This window comes from Octopus sinensis, linkage group LG11, assembly GCF_006345805.1.
Source record: "Octopus sinensis linkage group LG11, ASM634580v1, whole genome shotgun sequence".
Taxonomy (NCBI): domain Eukaryota; kingdom Metazoa; phylum Mollusca; class Cephalopoda; order Octopoda; family Octopodidae; genus Octopus; species Octopus sinensis.
In genome coordinates, this window is record NC_043007.1 from 54228840 (window position 1) to 54252096 (window position 23257).

At 36.6% G+C, this 23257-nt stretch overlaps 1 protein-coding gene across 1 annotated transcript; it reads right to left on the reverse strand.

The window, feature by feature from the left end:
• Positions 1-784: 784 nt before the first annotated feature.
• On the reverse strand, positions 785-22675 carry LOC115216984 (ubiquitin thioesterase OTUB1). The gene is made up of 4 exons (XM_029786466.2): positions 22499-22675; positions 18405-18503; positions 12038-12156; positions 785-884 (listed from the first exon to the last, which is right to left on the reverse strand). Exons 1-4 carry the CDS (start codon positions 22673-22675, stop codon positions 785-787), a joined length of 495 nt encoding a protein of 164 aa, XP_029642326.2.
• Positions 22676-23257: the final 582 nt, after the last annotated feature.

The following is a 23257-nucleotide window of genomic DNA, read 5'->3' on the forward strand; positions in this document are numbered from 1 at the left end:
GATATGGGTGGAGAGCAACGTACATAGCACTTCCAGAACTCAATTTCACTGACTAAGGCAGGCCTTTTCAGAGATCCCAATCTTTTGTCTCCTCTGTCAGGCTCAGGATCCTAAGGTCAGCTTTAACCACTTCACCCCATGTTTTCCTGAGTATCTCTCTTCTGCAAGTTTGCTAAATCATAGACAGCATCGACATAATAATAATGTAAATAAGAGTTATATGCAAATAAAGAAAGATTTAAAATAGAGATACCAAAGAATCACCCAATCTATCCTTTTAGAAATGAATATGAGTGAGTGGATTAGATTATGTGTATACAAAATATAGACAAAGAATGACCAAATGGCTAAGACGTTTACTTCCTAATCATAAGGTTCCATGGTTAATCACACTATGTAGCATCTTAAAAAAGTGTCTTCTACTGTAGCCTCAGGTCAGCCCAAGACATGAGTGAAATTGAGTACCTAGAAACTGTAGAAGCCTGACAGATATATGGTATCACTAATCCAATGGTCCAGCCTTGTCATACAACACTTTTATTATTATCTTAGATCATGAAGCACTAACAAAATCAGATACTACTGCATAACAAGTAGCTCATTCAGAATAAAAAATAAAATACAAAAGGAGTTGGGGAGTTTTAGGGATGAAATATAAAATTTTTATGTTACAACTGATTCAATCTGTGCTGATAAAATAACTTCTTAAAATTCATATTTACAAATTGAATAATACCATGTTTTACAAGCTTTAAGTAACGCTTTGAGAAGATAAAGATTTATATTAAAGAAAACTCACTGTATCATAAAAATCTTCCAATGTAAACTGAGGAAAGCCCAAATTAACCATGTCTTCTTTACTTTGATGAATAACCTCTTTAAACCTACAACAAAAATAAGAGCATAAAATAAATATTTCATAATATAAAAGCAGTTCAGTAAAAACATCGTCATTGTAGGTGGTGTCAGCAATAGCATCATTGTCATTGTCATCATGATGTTTGTGTCTGTTTTCCACACTGACATGAGTTGATTAGGATGTTATGGTAGAAGTCATTTTTTATTTAGAGTTACTACCTCAACTAGATGGTTCAGAGGACCATTTATTACTCCATGGCTGGATTATTTTACAGTGTACCGGATGCATTTTATCACAGCATCAATACTAGAGAAGTTGTCAGGTTCTCAGCAAAACTACACAATCCCCTCAAGCCTATGTTATGTCTGTTCATTTGCCAACACTTTACACAACACCAATACTAGAGGATTGCTTAGCCCTTTGTAAAACTTATGTTTTCTCTACATTAAGTTGCCTCTTTAAGAAAAAAATTACAATAATAATAACGATTAATAATGTTTATTCAAGTCAATGAAATATTTGGCCAATAAACAATTTTATATTTTCAGGCATTTTTGTTTCCTGCAATGCAATTTTTGTCATTATAACAACAAAATTTTTGGATCTTTTCCTTTTTAACGGCACATGTCAACACAATTTCTAGTTAACTAAACACTTTAAAACTTTGTATACTGGTAGAATGTGTCAAAATAAAACATTTTTTTCTCTTGGCTTTCTTGAGAAAATTGTAATTTGTTTGTTTTTCGAATTTTAACCAATGAATCGCCTCTAGTGAGCTAAAATCATTTGCTGCGTCTAAAACTGAGACATCTTGTCACTAACCCTAAACCTCACCCTAACCCTAATTTTTTTTTTTTTTAATTGTTATCCTTAAATTAATTTAACAATTAAGAAAAAAAAACGAAAGGCAAAAATTTAGGGTTAGGGTGATGGTGAGGGTGTTGTCTCAGTTTTAGATGCAGCAAATGATTTTAGCTCAATTAGAGGTGATTCATTGGTTAAAATTCAAAAAATTAAACTACATTAAACAAACGAATTACAATTTTATCAAGAAAGCCAAGAGAAAAAATGTTTTATTTTGACACATTCTACCAGTATACGAAGTTTTAAAGTGTTTAGTTAACTAGAAATTGTATTGACATGTGCCGTTCAAAAGGAAAAGATCCAAATTTTTTAATATATTTACTATTATACAATCTAAGAGTAGCACAGAAATGATCAGTTTCAGGTGTTAAAATATTCTCAATAAAAGGAAAGGTAATTATGTTTTGCATTTTTGAGGTTCAAAGCTGATTAAATACCTACAGGCAAAAACATTCTATATTTGGGGGCCATAATTTTTTTCCATTAACCAAAACTCACAAGTATTGCAAAAAACCTAAACAATAACAGAGAAGTTTGTGAACTAAAGAAGTCAAGAACTTTAGTAGATATGGAAACAATAAAAATTAGAAAATGATTTCAGAGTAGAGGGTAAGCAATGTGATAAAGAAGATTCCAAATATTATCCTTTAACTTCAATGAGACCAGAATATCATGAGTTGTCATAGCTGGTGTGATGCCAGAAGTTATAAATGATACATAACAGTTTTAGCTTTAAGCAGCTCTTATAACATTGGGTTGGCCAAAAAGCCCGTTCGTTTTTTTAGGTGAAAATCAAAACAAAAGTAAACAATTGTGAAAAATGTATTTAATCATTACAATAGTTACCATTTGCTTCTATAACCTTTCACCACCTGTTGGGTAGATCTTTAATCCCCTGTTCGAAGAATTTAGGTTCTTTATTAGCAAAAAAAGTTTCCAAGAAAGTTTTCACGTCTTCATCAGAATTAAAATTTTTTCCATTCAATGAATTTTGCAGTGACTGAAACAGATGGAAATCTGATGGGGCCAGATCTGGAGAGTATGGAGGGTGAGGCAAAACTTCCCACTCAAGCTGCAGCAACTTCTGCCAAGTAATCAAAGCAGTGTGTGGCCTTGCGTTGTCATGGTGGAAAACAACCCCTTTGTGATTCACCAGTTCTGGCCGTTTTTGATGAAGAGCTGTGTTTAATTTATCCAGTTGTTCACAATAAACCTCTGAATTGATGGTTTTATTCAAGGGAAGAAGTTCAAAAAAGATAACACCCTTCCTATCCCACCATATCGATAACAGAACTTACTTTGGGTGAAGACCTGCTTTGGGTGTTCGTTTTGGAGAATCTCCTGCCTTTTTTCCATGATCTTCGTTTCACATTATTGTAAACTACCCACTTTTCATCTTCAGTAACAATTCTTCTCAAAAGGGGTTTGTTGTTTTTCCTTTTCAGTAATGAATCGCAAATGGAAACCCTCTAGACAAGATTTGCTTCTGTCAATTTATGGGGAACCCAAACATCAAGTTTAGAAACATAACCAAGTTTATGCAATTCATTTTCCACACTTGTTTTGGATATGTTAATATCTGCGATTTGTCTGGTCGTATACAGCAGTCTTGTTTGACTACAGCTCTCAGTTGGTTGATGTCTATTTCTTTTTGCCAGCCAGAGCGAGGTGCATCTCTTACTGAAAAATTCCCTGATCGAAATCAAACAAACCATTTCTGGCACACCTGTTCTGAAACAGCATTCCCTTCATACACATTGCATAACTTTCAGCAAGTTTCTGTTGCTTTCTTTCCTTTTCTGAAGTAAAAAAGCATAAGATGCCGATAGTGCTCTGCCCGGTCTTCCATGTCTAGGCTCAAATGCAATCAAACAAGTTGCAATCTCTCTCCTTTGAGGCTTGTTACACACTGATGTAACCTTGGTCGTTAGACCGAATACAGATTGGAACAGTGATTAGAAGACCGAACAGTTGATACTAAAAAAAAATTACGGCCAACCCAATAGTTTCCTTCATTTAATAAAATGTTAGTGTGTATGTATATTAATGCATACACCATATTTATCATGTGCATTATGTGAAGGGATGGCTGGCTAATTAAGAAGCATTATTCACATGTGGTTTTGGATTCAGTACCACTGCACAACAGCTTGGACAAATGCTTTCTACAATTATCCCAGGTAGAAAAAGGCTTTGTGAGTGTATTCGGTAGGTAGAAACCAAATGATGCCTATTATGTGTGTGTGTGTGTGTGTGATGGACTCTCCCTTCGAAGATGACATATGAGCAAATGATTAGTTTATAGTAGTCAAATGTTCGTGCTGCACATTAGCTCACTCTCTCCATCAAATCGATGTTGTCTGAACAGGTGCAGTGTACCACGTGTCAGGTGTTGAACTGATCGCAGCACAACATGAGGTGAAGTGTTTTGCCCAAGACCACAACACACCACCCAGTCTAAGAATTGAAAGCACAATCTAGCAATCATGAGTGCAACACCCCAACCACTAAACTATGACTATGTGTGTGTATATATATATCAAATACCATAAAACATAAACTCTTGATTAATATCTCTGCCTCTTAAAAAGTGTTTCTCAACCATTTTTCACCTATAGACCCCTTTGCATCCTATTTTACTCGGATGTACCTATCTAGCTATTCTGTGTTAAAAAAAAACATGATATTTTTATAATCAAATATTATTAGGAATTGTATGAAAAAAATGTGTATAACCAATTTATTGCAGGTAAATTTTAACAACACAATTTTAAATAGGCCCCCAAGGGCCATATGGACCCCAGTTGAGAGCCACTGCTCTAGAAGATGCATCATAATTACCAAATGGCAATTAAGATTTCCACTTGAGCTGGGGAAACAACCTTGAAATTCAAGAATTTCTCCAAAGTTGAGACGCTGTTAAGGAAACAGACAAGCTTGTTGTCTTGAGATAAGAGAGCAGTTACAGACACATTTTTCTGGCTCAACAGCCATCATCAGCACGATTGTCCTATCTCATATTCAGTAACAATGGGACTTAGGCTTATATAAAAAAGAGTGAAAAGCATTTATGGCCTAGGTACTTTGCATAAGAGAAATAACTTGGAGTGGCCAGTGGCATGTAAGAAGACATTGATGGACAAGAATTTATGTTGTATAGTATTTGATATGCTTGTATTTGTCTATCATATATATATATATATATATATATATCATTAATAAAATCAGGGTAATAAAAATTTTAGAAATTTTTACCACCAGTGGCCTAGCGTAAAAAAAAAAACGGACTTAGCCTGGTGAATAATAATTTTTATTTACTAAAATAAGTCAGAAACCATGGTCCAGGAATTAGATGGTAAATGTTTATATTTTTCATTCCCTTCGAGAATTTATCCTTAATTAGTGGTTTGGACTTTAACTGTTCTTTCTAGCATAAAGTATTCCCATGATGGAAGCCTCTTAATGTGTTTTAATGTACACTGTATTTTATTTATATATATATGGCAACGAGTACAGTGAAGAATTCCAGGTAGAGGTAGGGGTCCACCAAGGCTCAGTCCTCAGCCCCCTCCTATTTATCATAGTCCTCCAGGCAATAACGGAGGAATTCAAGACAGGATGCCCTTGGGAGCTCCTCTATGCTGATGACCTTGCTCTAATTGCTGAGTCGCTATCAGAACTGGAGGAGAAGTTTCAGGTGTGGAAACAAGGATTAGAATCGAAGGGCCTTAGAGTCAATCTAGCTAAAACCAAAGTCGTAATCAGTAGGAAGGTAGACAAATCACAAACGCCTTCAGGTAGATGGCCCTGCTCGATCTGTAGAAAAGGTGTAGGTAGAAACTCTATAAGATGCACCAAGTGTAAGCTATGGACACATAAGAGGTGCAGCAATGTCAAAGGAAGGCTAACTAGGAAGATGGTTTTTGTATGTGGCAGATGCTCAGGAACAATAAACACTGAAAATGCTCTGAGACCAACTTCCGTCACTTTCCAAAGAGAAAAACTAGAAATAGTTGATAGTTTCCATTACCTAGGTGACCAAGTCAGCAGCGGGGGCGGGTGTGCTGAAAGTGTAACTGCTAGAGTAAGAATAGCTTGGGCAAAGTTCAGAGAGCTCTTGCCTCTGCTGGTGACAAAAGGCCTCTCGCACAGAGTGAAAGGCAGACTGTATGATGCGTGTGTACGAACAGCCATGCTACATGGCAGTGAAACATGGGCCGTGACTGCTGAGAATATGCGTAAGCTCGCAAGAAATTAAGCCAGTATGCTCCGATGGATGTGTAATGTCAGTACTCATACTTGGCAGAGTGTAAGTACCTTGAGAGAAAAGCTGGACCTAAGAAGCATCAGTTGTGGTGTGCAAGAGAGACGTTTGCGCTGGTATGGTCATGTGGCAAGAATGGATGAAGATAGATGTGTGAAAAAGTGCCACACCCTAGCGGTTGAGGGAACCTGTGGAAGAGGCAGACCCAGGAAAACCTGGGACGAGGTGGTGAAGCACGACCTTCGAACTTTAGGTCTCACTGAGGAAATCACTAGAGACCGAGACCTCTGGAAGTGTGCTGTGCGTGAGAAGACCCGGCAGGACAAGTGAGTCCATAACCCGTGGCCTTCTACATGGGATGGAGCCAGCCTACGTATGCATACCTTCCCTTCTTGGGACACAAAACTCTACTTGTGAAGACCTGTTGAGGCAAGTGAGGATCAGAATCGAAATCGATCAATGGAAATTGCAGATCTGTTACCAGTGCCGGAGGCATGTCGAAACTCTACTTGTGAAGACCTGTTGAGGCAAGTGAGGATCAGAATCAAAATCGATCAATGGAAATTGCAGATGTGTTACCAGTGCCGGTGGCATGTAAGAGAACCTTCCGTTTTGCGACCGTTGCCAGCACCGCCCCGACTGGCCTCGTGCCGGTGGCACGTAAAAAGGACCATCCGTTCGTGTCCGTTGCTAGCCTCGCCTGGCCCTCGTGCCGGTGGCACATAAAAAGCACCATCCGTTCGTGGCCGTTTGCCAGCTCTGTCTGGCACCTGTGCGGGTGGCACGTAAAAAGCACCCACTACACTCACGGAGTGGTTGGCGTTAGGAAGGGTATTCAGCCGTAGAAACACTGCCAGATTTGACTGGGCCTGATGAAGCCTTCTGGCTTCACAGACCCCAGTAGAACCGTCCAACCCATGCTAGCATGGAAAACGGACGCTAAATGATGATGATGATGATGATACACATTATTTTATTCTTTTATATGTTTCAGTCCAATGACTGGGGCCATAATCACACACACAATCCTTTCTCAGTTTCAGCTAGCCGTTGCTACATTTTTACTAAACCTTCTTTTGGGTCTTGGTGGATGAGAGCTCAATGTCGCAGCCCTCATTAACATTTCTTGCCTTGAGATAGGTTCATCTGGAATCTTAAATGAATAGAATGTCTAGTTGTCTCTTGAAAACATTCACAATATGTGATCTCAAGCTTTTTGGCAGAATACTGAAGTGCTGTGTTACTTTGAAACCTAAATTATAGCAATGACAAAAATGCACTATACAGTGGCATCAGGTTTGGGTGTTTTTGTTGTCCATCGACGATTTTCCAGACATATATTACTGCATAAGTTTCCCATCTTTGCTCTCGAGAATGAAGTTTTAATTCTTTCGGTTTTCCCTAGTAGCTTATCTGTTGTATTGAGCCAATCCTCTCAAAGAGGCATTGGACTGCTTTCAAGTTGTGCAGTTAATTTCACACTGTATGTGAATCTTAATTGACAGTAGTAGTCCAGCTAAGGACAAAGGTCCTCAACAGGATCAGCACATTCTCCTAGTTTCTTGTTTTGAAAGTTCTCAGAATCCATCTTGCCAGTTATCTATATATTGTTACCATTTTAGTGATATCTGCATGAAATGATGCAGATATTAATACTTAGGTCACAGGCTGATTGTGACACTGGAACTGCAATCCCTCCGAATCTAGTGTATCTTTGCTGAAGCGCATTTACATTTGTGGGTTGATAGTGAAGAGCTCTAAATTTGCCAAAATTAAACAGCATGTTGCCTTACTGGCCCACTTGTATATTACCTTTAGATATTGTGGCAGGTAAGAACCCTGACTATATCAGGTTTCTTTGTCACAAGTGATACTTTCTTATCACCTGCATAGCTAGTGAAAGTTCCTATCTGTATAACTGAGGGTATGTCTGATAGGGCTACTATTGAAGCTCCAGGGCAGTACCTTGACAGACTCCACTTACTGTTAATATTTTTTTTAGGAGAGAGTCCCATTGGCTACAACTGTTTGATTCCTATCTATAAAAATGTCATAACACTCAGCTCATTTTCTTTATGCCAAGATCCCACAGTATATATATATATCGGTGGCACGTAAAAGCACCATCCGTTCATGTCCGTTGCCAGCATCGCTTGGCCCCGTGTCGGTGACACGTAAAAGCACCATCCGTTCGTGGCCGTTTGCCAGCTCTGTCTGGCACCTGTGCAGGTGGCACGTAAAAAGCACCCACTACACTCACGGAGTGGTTGGCGTTAGGAAGGGCATCCAGCCGTAGAAACACTGCCAGATCTGACTGGGCCTGACGAAGCCTTCCAGCTTCACAGACCCCAGTTGAACCGTCCATCCCATGCTAGCATGGAAAGCGGATGCTAAATGATGATGATGATGATGATGATGATGAGAGTATTGTTGTTTGCTTGAAGCATTGTGCATTGTTTGTAAAGAATAAAATATTTTGAGTGACACAACAATGCAATATAATACAAATAATAGACTATAATAACTGTTGTAATTTAATCATGCATAGTCTGATATGATATTTCGGAATAAAATTCCTTCTTCAGATATCCCTAGGAATTGATGGAGTTGCTGCTGTAAAAAAAAAAAAAAAAGCAAAGCCATTGGAAAACCGATTACAGCAGCGACTCCATCAATTCCTAGGGATATCTGAAGAAGGAAATTTATTCCGATATATCATATCAGACTATGGATGATTAAATTACAACAATTATTATAGTCCATTGCTTGTATTTTAGTGTGCTGTTGTGTCATTCAAAATATTTTATTCTTTATTTATATTTATATATATATATATATATATATATATATATATATATATATATATATATATATATATATATATATATATATATATATGTAGCGCAGTATGCAGCGCGTCAGTCTCATAATCAAATGTTAAACGATATATCAATCATCACCATTATCATCATTCAATATCCATCTTCCATGCATGGGTAGGATGGTTCACAGGAGATGGCCAGGTAGAAAAACTACCCTATGCTACTGTCTCTCTTTTGGCAGGGTTTTTAAGGCTGGATGTCCTTCCTAACATCAACCACTCTGCAGACTGGACTCAGAGCTTTTTACGTAGCACCAGCACAGGCAAGGTTAGTTTTGGCATGATTTTTACAGCTGGATGCCCTTCCAAATGCCAACCACCTTACAGTGTGGACTGGATGCTTTTTATGTGGCCCCAACATTGGCAGGGTCATCATGTAACTCACAAGACAAGGAATTATTAGAGGAGCAGGGGCATTTGAAGAGAGGAACTCAAGTCAGAGAATGAAAGGGTAGAGGATGACAAAGAGACAGAGAAGCAGAAACAGGTGTCTTGCTATAACTGAGGGGGCATTGGAGGTGATCCAGTATCAGATGATGAAAGGTTACAGTGTGGCAGAGAAATAGGGAGGCAGAAATATATATAAATCTGTGTTGATTCACCAGAAGTGATAATTTATGACACTCAATAGAAATGTATAGTATTTTTTAATAAAATATAACTGAGAGGCTCCAATTTCCAGTACTTAAGGGATACTTATTTCTGATCATCAGCTGATAAAAAGAGCCTACTTTTCTGTTGAAATATTCACTGTTGAATATTCCAATGTAACTGAATGAACACTTAATATATCTATGTAAATCAGATAAGTTGCATGTTTCCTCTGACAAAGCATGGAATGTACATAATGTAGTTGGTAACACATATGACAGGCTTCTATCTAATAACATAACAAATATTTATAAGAAACCTAGAAATGAGGCTTAACAGTCCATATAGAAGCCAATGAGTTAGCAGAAAAAGGCACCCCACCCTTCTTTTAAGAACCATAAAGTAAACTTCAAGAGTAATCCTAAGTGCACATTGACAAACCCAGCTAAGCCAAAGTTAGGTGCAGTTTGTGAAAAATATTAGAAAAGATCATTTTCAGAGTAAAAGTGGTTTCATCATTACACTGTAGAAGCACAAAAACAGTTTAGGGGGTTAAAAGTGAAGGGAAACAAGAGATTCAAAGAGTTTGACATTGTTGGCTTTTAAACTCTGGTAATGAAGGCCTAAGGTTTTGTGGATACAATCACTGATATTAGTGAATTGGACACTGATGTTATTATGCACTTATGAAAATTACTTTTGCTTTTCAACAATGACACATGGGTTAAGTGGGGACAAATTATTTGATGTGTCCTAACAAAAGGATAAAAAGATAAGCTTTTCTTCAAACTTTCACATTTAAAAAAAAATATTCAAACAGTGAATATTCCAAAAGAAAAGCAGGGTCAGTCTACCAGATGATGACTGGAAACAACTAAATCTTGAGTACTGGAAATTATAGCCTTTCAATTATAATGTGTTAACCCTTTAGCATTTAAACCAGCCATATCTGGCCAAAATATTCTACTTGATTTACGTTCTAACTGGTTAGACGTGGCCTCTCTCACCAAAATTCTCAATATCATTCTAAAAATTAAGTTACCTCATCATATATACACACACACAGCGGAAATAGAAAATCCTTGGTACAGTAGTGTATATTCGAAAAAACAAATAAGAGTTATTTTCTTAAACATTTTTTCTCCATTAAAACATTTTTTTCTTTTACAGCACTCTGTTGGTTACAACGATCAGGGTGCCAGTTGATCCAATCAACAAAACAGCCTGCTCATGAAATTAATGTGCAAGTAGCTGAGCACTCCACAGACATACTACCCTTAATGTATTTTCAGGTAGAACGAGACAAGGTCGGCCCTTTTAGATATCTACAAACTGTTAGATGTTTACGATTTGTAAACATCTAATTATCAAGGTGGAAAAAAAGTTGACAGAAAAGTCGCTTTTATTCATTTTTTAAAATATACATACACACACACACACATATATCATTAATATATACAAACATATATATCAGTCACACATATATAATGTATGCATTTTGCTCATACACTCATTTGCTGCAGAACAGCATCCAGGGAAGGCTCCCCACATGATGCTGAGTGTTTAAGAACACCAAATGTCCTAGACCAGGTAAGACAACTCAGACCTGAAATGACTAAGAATGGTAGATATTGATATTTCACCATTACTGTGGCTCCTGAATACCATATTCTTGAACTACCTCAAAATGAAATGAATTGCTGGTCTGGGACTTAAATGCAATTAGAAAGAAGTCTATTCGCTGATGTACTACAGCATAGCACATGCGAAAGAAAATTTAATTACAAATTAATAGCTGCTCTAGTAATGAGAGCTGCTTCTAATTTGTAATTTTTCTTCCACATGTCCTATGCTGCAGCACATCAGCAAATAGACTTCACTCTATTTGCATATAAGTCCCAGACTTGTGTGGGGAACCTTCCCTGGATGCTATACCACAGCAAATGAGCATAGAAGTAAAACAAATATACTATGTATGTGCAACTGATAGTGTTTACATTACCAGAGCTGCTTTTAATTTGTAATTTAATATATATATACATATACACATACATACACACATACAACTAGTGCACTACTTTGAAAGTGATGGAACTGTACCTGACTGTCACTTCACCTTGCAAATGATGAATATATACCTGATTGGCATTTTACTATGAAAATGATGGTGATCCACCAATCACCCAGTAGCATTTAGATTTGTATTAAGTATGGCTGTGGTAAACCTTATTTTTCAATTTGTTAGAGAACTATGTTAGGAAAATTAACTTAAGATTTTGTTGTTAGTGAATGAGAGTTTTAAGGAGAATACATTTTAGATTATTTTATTATGAAAATCAAAGAGTAAATTACTTTCCCCTATTTTCACTGAATATTTCTACCTCATATGCATGCTGATGTGCTTCTCTCTGTAAATTTGTACATTATTAAAATGTATCATTTGGAATAGAGAATGGACAATAAAGACATGATATTTTGGAAAATAAGAATAGAAAAAAGAGGTGGCCTCACAAAAGCTTCTAGCCTAATCTTATCAAGAAACAGAGTAAAATAATGTAACGAAAATATATATACAGACCTTGGTAAATCAGATTTATCATCTAAAAGTTTTTCTAAATATGAAAACCCAAATGCGCGATAAAAACAGTTGCCATCACCTCGTGTTCGCCTTAAATCTCTATAGCGAGATTGGAGATCCTACAGAAATAGAAAATGGCAATTTAGGATCTACATTTTGTATGAAAAAAAAATCATTTAAAATCAAATGTTGAACCTTCTTGAAATGAAGCAAACTATAAAAATAGATGTTAACCACATTACTGGCCTACTAATAAATGGGATTAGAGGTAATTTAATAGTCTTTTTCCATGGCAACTCACATAAAAGTATTTTAGTTCTTTTACTTGTTTCAGTCATTTGACTCTGGCCATGCTGGGGCACCACCTTAAAGGGTTTTAGTTGAACAAATCAACCCCGGGCCTTCTTTTTCTTAAGCCTAATACTTATGCTATTGGTATCTTTTACTGAACCACTAAGTTACAAGGATGTAAACACACCAATAGCAGTTGTCAAGCAGTGATGGGGGACAAACACAACTACAAAGACATACACATTCATACACACACATTCTGTAAATAATAATAATAGTATTTTATAAGCTTAAAGCTTATAAGCGATCACTATGCAATGACTAAAGAAAATAGTCTAATCAGGCATATAAAATTTCTTGATGTAAAAAGCATGGGAAACCTACTTTTTTCTGTCGAGGGCTTATGAGCCCCATTATTAGACTATTTTCTTTAGTCATTGTACGGTGATTACTTATAAGCTTTAAGCTTATAAAATACTACTATTATTATTTACAAAATTGTAAAAATGCTGCTTACCAAAAACCATCACACACAGACACACACCAGGCTTCTTTCAGTTTCCGTCTAACAAATCCACTCACAAGGCTTTGGTTGGCCTGAGGCTATATTAGAAGACACTTGCCCAAGGTGCCATGTAGTTGGGAAGCAAGCTTCTTACCACACAGCTGTGCCTGCAGCAAAGAGCTATATGTTAATATGTACTCCTACCTTCCAAATGCAAACTAATAGAAACAATACATTAATGAAGTAGAAAAAAAAAGAGTCAGCATTCTAACCGAAAGTAATAATCTATAAACTTTTAATGGTTCTGGGTTCAGTCCCACTGCGTAACACCTTGGGCAAGTGTCTTCTACTATAGCCTCGGGCCGACCAAAGCCTTGTGAGTGGATTTGGTAGAAGGAAACTGAAAGAAGCCAGTCGTATATATGTATATATATATGTGTGTGTGTGTGTGTTTGTGTTTGTCCCCCCAACATCGCTTGACAACCGATGCTGGTGTGTTTACGTCTCCATAACTTAGCAGTTCAGAAAAAGAGACTAACAGAATAAGTACAAGGCTTACAAAGAATAAGTCCTGGGGTCGATTTGCTCAACTAAAGGCAGTGCTCCAGCATGACCGCAGTCAAATGACTGAAACAAGTAAAAAAGAAGAGAGTAGTAATTATCTATACCTTTTAAGGTATTTACTTGCATCAACATTTACTTTGCAGACTAAGCTGTAGCCTTCCAAAGTCTGCCACAGTTACCTTTCTATGACCAGATCCAATTCAATTTGAATCCAAATGACATTCAATCAACAAAAACTAGATAACTGAACTGAAAATCAGAGCAAGATTTGCCTTGATGAGTTGCAGACATATCTTCTGTTGCTCACCACCTGAAGATGGAGTTCAGAAATTGTTAACACTCATGATTAAATGAACCATAAGCAGGCTATTCTGAATACTGATGACAGGGATTCAGGCAGTAACATGCTTGGAAATCACATATTTGTTCCTGACAATAAAGCCAAAAAAAAAAAAAAAATTAAAAACCAGTACTTTCAGTTAAACACTTTCAAACATCACAGAGTCACATAATACTAGTTTCACGAACATAAAAACAAACTAGCATCCTAGTACTTGAAAAAGATTTTTATACAAAGTTTTATCTCTTTTTAGGGTTACAGATCATACATCATTATTAGATTTACATACTCTCAATATTGTTTTGGACTCACTGGTTAGCAGGGGAGAAGAGCCCAATAAAGAAATTGATCCATCAATAATTGGAAATATATTTCTAGGTTTTATATGCCTTGATTTCTAAAATATTTCACTTCAAAACTTCCACAAGTTTATCCAACATTATCTAGTTATTGGTATTTGAGATGCATTCTATGTTTTGAGACTTTTTTAGGAGAGGCAATTATAACTGTCATAGATTATTGTATTTTACCATATCATTATTATACATGCTATACAAGCTGACCTACCAACTTTTGTTATACTAATACAGCCTTCTAAACATTGCTTCCCACAGATGGCTAGTTTGCAGAAACCAGATGTGATGCGAAGACAATTTAGAAACTTGCTATGCAATAAAGTTTTGTGTTAAACTGGGCAAAAACACTACAGAAACTTGTAGTAAGAGAATCATCTACATCCACCATGTTTCCTCTGGCCAGATGGTCAACAAAGACTACTTTGTGGAGGTTTTGAGGGAGATCAAGAAGAGATTTTGTCATAAAAGGCCAGAGCTCCAGCACTAAGACAATGCACCAATCCACAATTCCATCCTGGTAACCAACTACTTGATAGGGATGGGCATCAAAAGTGTCCCTCACCCTATTAACAGTCCAGACCTTGATTGCTGAGACTTTTAGCTGTTCCTCAAGCTGAACAAAAAGATGAAGGAGGCTGTGACAAGTGTCCTGGACGCCTTAACTTTAAAGGACTTCTATGGAGTCTTCATGACGTAGCTGGAGTGCTACAATCTGTCCATTGAAGTCAGAATATCCTATGAAATTAATATATCTCTCACAAAAGTTCTGGAATATATCTTGTAGTATAGATTCAAGACAGTAACAGCACTGGAATAGGCAAGCTTTGTGATCATTGCATCCTAGTGAGAATAAACAGCATGGTAGTCAACAAGAACATGCATTTGAACAGAACTGACGAAATTTCACTGTTCTGCCAAAAACTCTGTTAATGATTTGCGTGTTGAAATAATAGACCATTAACAATCTGACAGGTACATAACACCTCCCAACTTCTATTACTACAACCAATTCAAAGTTTGTTTATGCTAACATAGCTAGACAGATCCTTTTGAGCACTATATATTGTCCATAATCATGGTCCCCTATTATCTCTTCCATATGACTCAATATCCTGCAATCAGTTGTCACAACTTCATCCTGTATCCCCCTGAATCTCCCTCTTCAACAGTTCCATCCACTTGCATCCTCCTGGTTTTAATTTTTTGGTTCTTGTAACTGTGGGCTATCTTTCTCTCTATTTTTTCAATTTCTACGTTAGAGAGTATTTTCCCCAATATTTAGCTTGCTCATCATTCACTGAGTTTAAATACTTCAATATTCTAAGTTTCCAATATTCTTTTCTGGAATTCTTGCCTTCCTGGTTCACTTACATGACAATATTCCATTGCTATCTTGATTTCCTTATTCCACTTGTTGCACAGCTGTAACAGCGTGATTATTGGGTCTGTGCCTATTGGGTAAGAGGCCTTCACCATATGTGCATGTCACATTTATGCTGTTTTTGCATAGATTTAAATTTGACAAAGTACTCATAGAAGGAAAGTGATTTTATGGTTATGCTGTTACCAGTGTTGTTAATTTTATTTTCAAGACACCATCTCTATGACAACTGTTAAATAGGCTCTCCTTGAGGTGGATTTGATTCCACCAGTGGTCAGTGATTTCTGTGAAATGCCTTCTCTAGCTGAAGCAGGTTATATTGTGCTGGTTGCTACACTAGTACTTAATCCAAAGATTATGTTTTCTTTTCAAACGTGGTTCAGTTACACAAGTAGAAGACTTCCATCAACATCATGTGAATATGAAAATAGCTTCACATACATTATCATGCATAAGCAAAAGAAGGTTCGAGCTAGATGGCTTCTATCCTTTGACAAGTTTGGTTTTATCTCCTGCTAGGTAGGAAAAAACCCTACAATATGAAGTTATATTTCAATGCAGAACATGGGTATAAAATATTGGTTTTTGTTTGTTTCTTTTCTTTTTCATGTTAACTTAGATAGAAAGCATTTAAGAATATGAGTTGTATCAAGGAGAGAGATTTTTGGAGCAGTCACAGGTTCAACTTAACCATTCCAGGTGGTGTGATAGTCTTTCTGGAGAATGAAGCTATTGCACCAATTGTAACTGGTACTATTTAAACTTTTGCTGCTGGACATCCCCACATTCTTGATATTTCTACTTTTAAATTAGCATATTTTAAGATGTTTTCTACTTCCTTGCCTGTAATGTTTTTTGTTTGTTTTTTTGTTTGTTTGTTTTTTTTTTGCATGAAGGAATTGCAACATTTATTAAAAGGCATTTCCCCTTTTATGTCATGTACAACATCTGGTCAGTAGTTATTTGTCTCTGTAGGTGTCAAAATCCTGTAGAATTTTTTTATTAGGCTCATTTAGAGTCTTTCTCTTACATAATCATACCATTTGTCTAAAGTGTTGTATCCATATATTTTAAAAAGCAGTGGTGTAGATTGAAACAAACTTTACCATGATATTGCTTATATTCTTTCTGAACTAACATTTAACAAGCTTGCTACAATATATCTTCCATTCACTGAGTACATAAGCCACACTTGTTGGAGCAGTGGAATAAATGCCCTTGCACATTGAACTAGTATTCTGAGTTTGATCTTGAGCAGTTACCAACAACTTTCAGTTTTACTCTTTAAATCTCCACTCTTGAGCCATTCCCATAACGAGTCATAATTTTTTTACATTCTTGGTTTCTTTGTGAAATTGCCCATGTAAATGCTTTTCTTCTCATGCTTCCTTTCTTTCACAAATTATCCTGCTTTCATATGCTTTCTTCTCATGTTCATCTTAAGTAAGTCCTTCTTCTGTAGCAGAGTGGATAATAATTTAATTCAGGAAAAGAGAAGTCGATTTAATGTTATGAAGATTTCCATGAACAAACACCATTTATTTCATACTACAAAGTTATGCAAATCCTGCAATATATTTAGTGTTCATTCACTTTTTCAGACATTTTAGTTTGAATCATAATCAATGTACATAAACAATGATTTAACTTCTCTTTTCCTCAATTAAAATAATTATATCATGATAATTTAATGTCCTTCTATGCTAGTATGGGTTGGACAGTTTGACAGGAACTGGTGAGTCAGGCAATTGTGTCAAGCTCTACCGTCAACTTTAACATGGTTTCTATGGTTGGATACCTTCCCTAACGTCAACCACTTATTGAGTGTACTGGGTGCTTTTTACATGGCACCAGCATCAGTGAGGTCACAAAGTAACTTGCAAGACAACTCCTTAATATAGTACTGAGGGAGATGAAAGTAAGAATGAGGAACAGGAACAGGTGTCTTGCTGAAGAGAAGATACAAGGCTCCCCCAGTTGGAAAGAGAGATGGTTAAGGCATACCCTTGGGGTACAAGGTGAATATAAAAGAGAATCCAGGGATAGAGGAACAGAAATGGTGGGTGGGTAAGTTCGAAATAGTGTAACAGATGATCAGAAATGGGAGTTGAGATGGATGAAGTGAATATCAGTTTGGAGAGGTAGTGATAATGGGACAGTAATAGAGATACAATGTTAAGTGTAGGGGAATAAATGGTATCATTTACAGTACTTAAGTGAGTTGTCTAAGTATTTTTAAACCCAGTTAGGTTCATCCCACTTTCAATGTGACCACAACTGATTACTTACAGAGAGACAAACAGAAAGAAAGCAATGGGGAGAGAAGAATCAATCTTAGTATAAGATGGGTGTTTTATTTAGTGATCCAAATAAGATGAATGACAAGCTCAATTTAAGCAGTATTTGAAATAAGAACACAAGAGAAATAGAAAGTATACCACAAGGCAACCTGTACAACATTCTGCCAATTTACAACTTTAAAGTTTGAGTATACAAAAAAGGATAAAAAAAACTAAAATAACTTTAAAAAAAAACATAGGAACATCTTAGTAGAGTGAAGTATCGTATTCCTAGTAAATACTATAGACTCGATAGACGATGAAGTTTATGTATATACAAAACTATCTTATTAAAATTTGAGAAGTATCATGATCAAACTCTCATTATTAGATCTATCCAGGGTGTTTTATCCATATTATTATTTAATATCAAGAAGCTTACTTTTATTAGCAAAATTTGAAAGTTAAAAGAAAAGTATGCTAAAAATCCTCATTTAAGCAAACTCAAATTTGTTGGATTAACTTGTGAGGCCTCTTATTAAGTACACATGTAGGAAAATTAATTCTTTTAAATCTATATAGCTACAAATCTTAGCAATTTATTCAAAATCACATAATGAGAAACAATGAATTTAAAAAATTCATAAAAACCTTCAATTTTTCTTGATATACATAATCTCCCTCTGCATAATCTTTCATGAGTTGATTCAAAGGAAGTCGATCACTCATAAGAGGCTGAGAACAAACAACCTAACAGGAATAAAAAAAAATTGGTAAATCAATGTTTGATGAATACTTTAAATGTCTTCATGACTTAAACGCTAAGGAACTAACAAAATGATGATAAGGATTATCTTGAAAAAAAATATAGCAAAATAAAAACTTTCCACATTTCTTTTTAAACAAAAAGTTATAACAAGAACTCAAGTAAAGGGAATGTTACTTTTGTTTCTTTAAAGTTACTGAAACAAAAGTTCTTGCATACTGTATACACAAAGATTCATACAAACATATGACATCAAATTCAGTTTACAGAAACTTTTGTCATTAACACAAGACTGTTTAAAAAATAAATGGTTATCTTCAACTGCAAAGAAGCACCTTTTCATAAAAAGGCTGTAGCAGCAAATCATCTAGTGAAAATCAATTGAAACTCAGCACATGGTATTTCTACTATATACACTGTGGCAAATCAGTAAACTAAGGTCAGTGTCACAGAACTATCAAGAGAAAGTTCAGTAAAGCTTTGAACTGAATGAAGACCCATCTCATTTCTACAAAAGAGATAAAGATCCAATCACTGGCTACCTGATAAAGACAAAGAGCTACTGAAGCTATTCATATTTAAATGCCTAACAGTTACTCAAGCCACCTTTGTTGAGAGAAAATATGCAGCTCTTCCTATGGATAATCACAATCACACATTAACTCTTAGCATCCTGCATGCCAGAAATCCACATGACACTACATAAATCTGTCAAAGTAATAGAATGCTGTCAACTTAATGTGACAGACCAATGAAAGGGAAGAATGCTATTGTTATTTAGCCCTAGGAAACACCGTTTCCTGTTGGACTTGACACATTTCCTGTGTTTTTATGTTTTCAAAGTGAAGACAAGCACCTCCACCCAGCAAAGCCAACATCCAGAGACTGGTTTCAGAGTCATTGCTCATCATCAGTCTGGAGTAGCATGGCTTCCTAGGGCTAAATAACAGTAGCATTCTTCCCTTTCATGGGACTGTCACATTAAGTTGACAACATACTCTCACTTTATCGTGCATAAATCTCTCTGAGAGATTTAAAAATGTATTATTTTTATAAATCTATCAGTTCTATATTTCCTGAAACCAACTGAAATCATATCTCTGCTGGTTACTTTCTTTCTAAAGAAAGTGAGAAACACTTCAATATAAGGAGAAAACTATAATTCCATCGTCTATCATAATTTACAATCTGCAACCTGTGTCATATCGACCCACATGCTGCAGCATTTTTATGATTTTTTAACAGCAGTTTTTAGGTAATATTTTACATTTGTTATGAAAATTATGATGAAAGGAATTTTATTGTACTGGTGATAGAGATTTGAAAAAATAGTTTAAAAGTCAAAAAACAAATTTAAAGGGCATCAGACCAGTAGGTAAAGAAAAACAGAGGTAAAGAAAATGGAATATATACATATATGAGAGAAAGAAAATGGAATTCAGGAGACTTTTATTTTGACCATTTGTGTACCAGTAACTCACAAGTGAGATGCTGTATAAACAATTATGGTGCATCATAGGTGCAGATGTGTTTCTTTGGGTGACTTGTCAAACAGTACCTTGTGTTTTTAGCTGATGTTTCATTTATTTCAATAACAATCCAATTTGGTAGTTGTGGTATATATATAATAAAAACAGACAAGTGGATTATCTGGTATTGCTACAATAGTTTCATTAAAAATTTTTACAGTAACATAAGCAAAATACAGTCAGATATGCAGTATGCACAACATCCATAAGCTTATGTGATATGTTACGTAACTCTCAACTCATCAGGACAACCAAATCAACAAGAAAGCAGTAACACGTTGGTCAATCAACTGATTATCAACAAGAGAAATTTGTAATCAGAATTATCAACATCTTGGACATGTAAAGTGGGAGGGACTGCAATCTGTCAGTCAACAAGTATGACTAGCAGAATGATGTAAATTAAAGAACAGTTATACATATACATACCATTCATTCTTTCAACAACTGTTTTTACATGATAGCATGGCTTTAACAGAAAATAATTGAGGCAGGATTTTTACAACTAGATGCAGCTCCTGTCATAAACCCTTCTCTGTTTTTCAAGTGAGGTATTTTTTATTATTTCAGAGGAATTCAAACGCACAGAGATACTGACATTCCTGATTCCTAATGGGCCAGAGGCTATTTCCTGGCTTCATACCCTTAATTGCTTTATCTACTAGAGAGCTGTCTATTGGAATAGCTGGTCCCTCTACTGGGTCAACATTTGGCAGGCTCTCTTCCTCCCATTCATTCTCCACATTCAGCAGTCTTTCATAATGGCTTCTCCAAGCCTCTTTCTTTTCAGAAACACTAAAAGCAAGTGCATCATCATCCATGCAGACACATTTCTCTCCTGTGACATCACAATTTTCTCTCACACACTGTCTAGCAATCCAAAATACCTCAGTTCTTTGGTCCTCACATCGTGGGACATTGGTAAACTTCTTTTCCGCTTCGCCTTGGCTATGTATACCTGCCGCCCAGCCTCCCTTTTGGCTACTTGGTACAGTTCCCTGCTACCCCCATCCCTCCAGACTTTCAAGGCCTGTTTCTTTGCTCTAATGGCTTTGTCTACTGTACTATTCCACCACCACGTAACTCTGGGTCTGGAAGGGACTTTGCATCATCCGCAGACTTGGTCTGTGGCACTCAGCAAGCTGTCCCATAGGAATTTCCAGCTACCTTCTATATCTGATGTCTGTAGCTCCTCCTCCGTCTCATCAAATTTCTTGATGAGGATGTTCCTAAATCTTTGACCATGTGAAGGGTTCTTTACACATATATATATATGTGTGTGTGTGTGTGTATGTATATATATATAAATATATATATATATATATATATTCAAGATGGCGCTGAACTAGGAAGACGTGTAAGTTTTACCTCCCGGAAAGTTTTGTAGAACCTCCAAGAGATTGATGTGATCAGAAGTGAAGTGACCTGTACTGCAAATATAGTTGAAAAGTGCGACAAGTACACTAAATTTGAAAAGGCTATTTTACTTTTGATGGTAGTATATGCAACTACAAGGATAACCTATCCGACGCAAAGATATTAGGAACTGAACATGTGTTACTACTGAAGCCATGTGTTCCAAAGGGATATACAAAGAAAGAAAAAAGTTGCTGCTTTGTTTATCCTGCTAGCATTTCTTTTAGAAGCTATGTCCTGACATCTACAACTTGTTCACAATAATAAATTTGCAAGTTGTTCAAAACATAAAGAACTGTAACTACATACATTGGAGCTCCGTTTTGTTTACAAAACGCATAGGATATCGGAACCTGCAACTTGTTTCAAGATATTAAAAACAGGAACATCGGATGTCTGTCTGTTTATATCTTTCTTCCTTCTAAAACAAAATGAAGGTAAGTTTTCTCTCAACCAGACGGTAAGAAAAAATTATTTATTAATAATTTATTGTATATTCATATATAATCATAGACAGTTTCGTCTGAAACAACAATATATCCATAGATATATTCAAGTGTGCATACACACTGGTATACATATATATACAATATCTGCACATCCATAAAAATACAGCCCACTCTTACTATCTGTTTCACTTTTCCCTTTCTATTCTCTCTTCCACCCTGCAGATCTGCCTTACTCTTTCTCTCTTTGTCTTGCCATTCTCCCCTTCTGACACCCACAGGTCGATCTCCTTATCTGTTTCTTCTTCTCTCAGACCCTCTGCTAATTTTCCACTTGCTTTCTCTCTCTGCGTCTCTCTTCATGTCTCTCTACCACACCTATATCCCACTCTCTCTCACCCTCCCTCCTTCCTTTTGCTGATCTGCCACTCATTCTCTCTCTTCTCAGGTCAATCCACTTGTCTCTCGCTTTGCCCCGGCTGATCTGCCACCCCCTTTCTCCCCATCAGCTTTTTTTCTTCTCTTCTCTCCTCTCCCTCTCAGGTCAATCTCCTTATCTTTCCTCCTCTTTCTGTTCCTCTATTTCACTGTATCCCAAGCTAAGATGTCACGGAACTGGTCCGCAAAAGAATTGCAATTGTTAGTCCGCGCTTGGAAGATTGTTGAAGGTGACTCCCCAAACAACATAATTGCAGCAGCACTTAAAAGTAATAAGTTCTCCAGAACCACGCCCAGATAGAGCGGAAGAAACACGAATTGATCCATTCATATGCTCTAATTAGACAACATATGGACACACTTGACATCATCTTGAGAGGTGACTGCACCAGGGATGACAAAAAGGATGGAGAAAGCATCCAGGACCCAATGGTCCCTCAGAAGAGCAAAACCAAAGTCACAGCTAAGAGACCTGCAACCAAGGGAAACAATGGCACTTGTCCAGCCCCCAAAGAGGTGTGATGGCTGAAAAAGGAAAGCACCTTAAAGCCAACAGAACAAAAGCTGCCGACGGCAATGAAAAGCAAGTGGTAAATGAAAGAAAAAAAGAACACAACAAAAACTATTCAGACAAAATAAAAGAGACCCAGCCAGATCCACAGAAGTTTCAAGGGCAAAAGCAGGAGCATCTGCAAATTTTACCTGCAAGGAAACTGCTAGCATGGCGACGATGGTGCAAACAATCCTTTTGCACATCAGAAGCCCTGTCAAAACCGCATGGGCCCAAGATAACAATCCCTCCCACGAGGAGGACAAAACGAAAGAGTAAGATACCAAAGAAGGAAAAATGGCGCGCTGTCTACTCCCGAAAGATGATATGCGGATGTAGTGTGCAGTCCAAAAAGGATA

Coding starts and splice junctions, on each gene's coding strand:
- LOC115216984 (XM_029786466.2), bottom strand. CDS start 22,675: ATGGATCAATTCGTGTTTCTTCCGCTCTATCTGGGCGTGGTTCTGGAG. Junction 18,504..22,498: donor ACATCTTAGCTTGGGATACA/GTGAAATAGAGG, acceptor TATTCCTGTTAG/GTTGTTTGTTCTCAGCCTCT. Junction 12,157..18,404: donor TATATCAAGAAAAATTGAAG/GTTTTTATGAAT, acceptor CTATTTCTGTAG/GATCTCCAATCTCGCTATAG.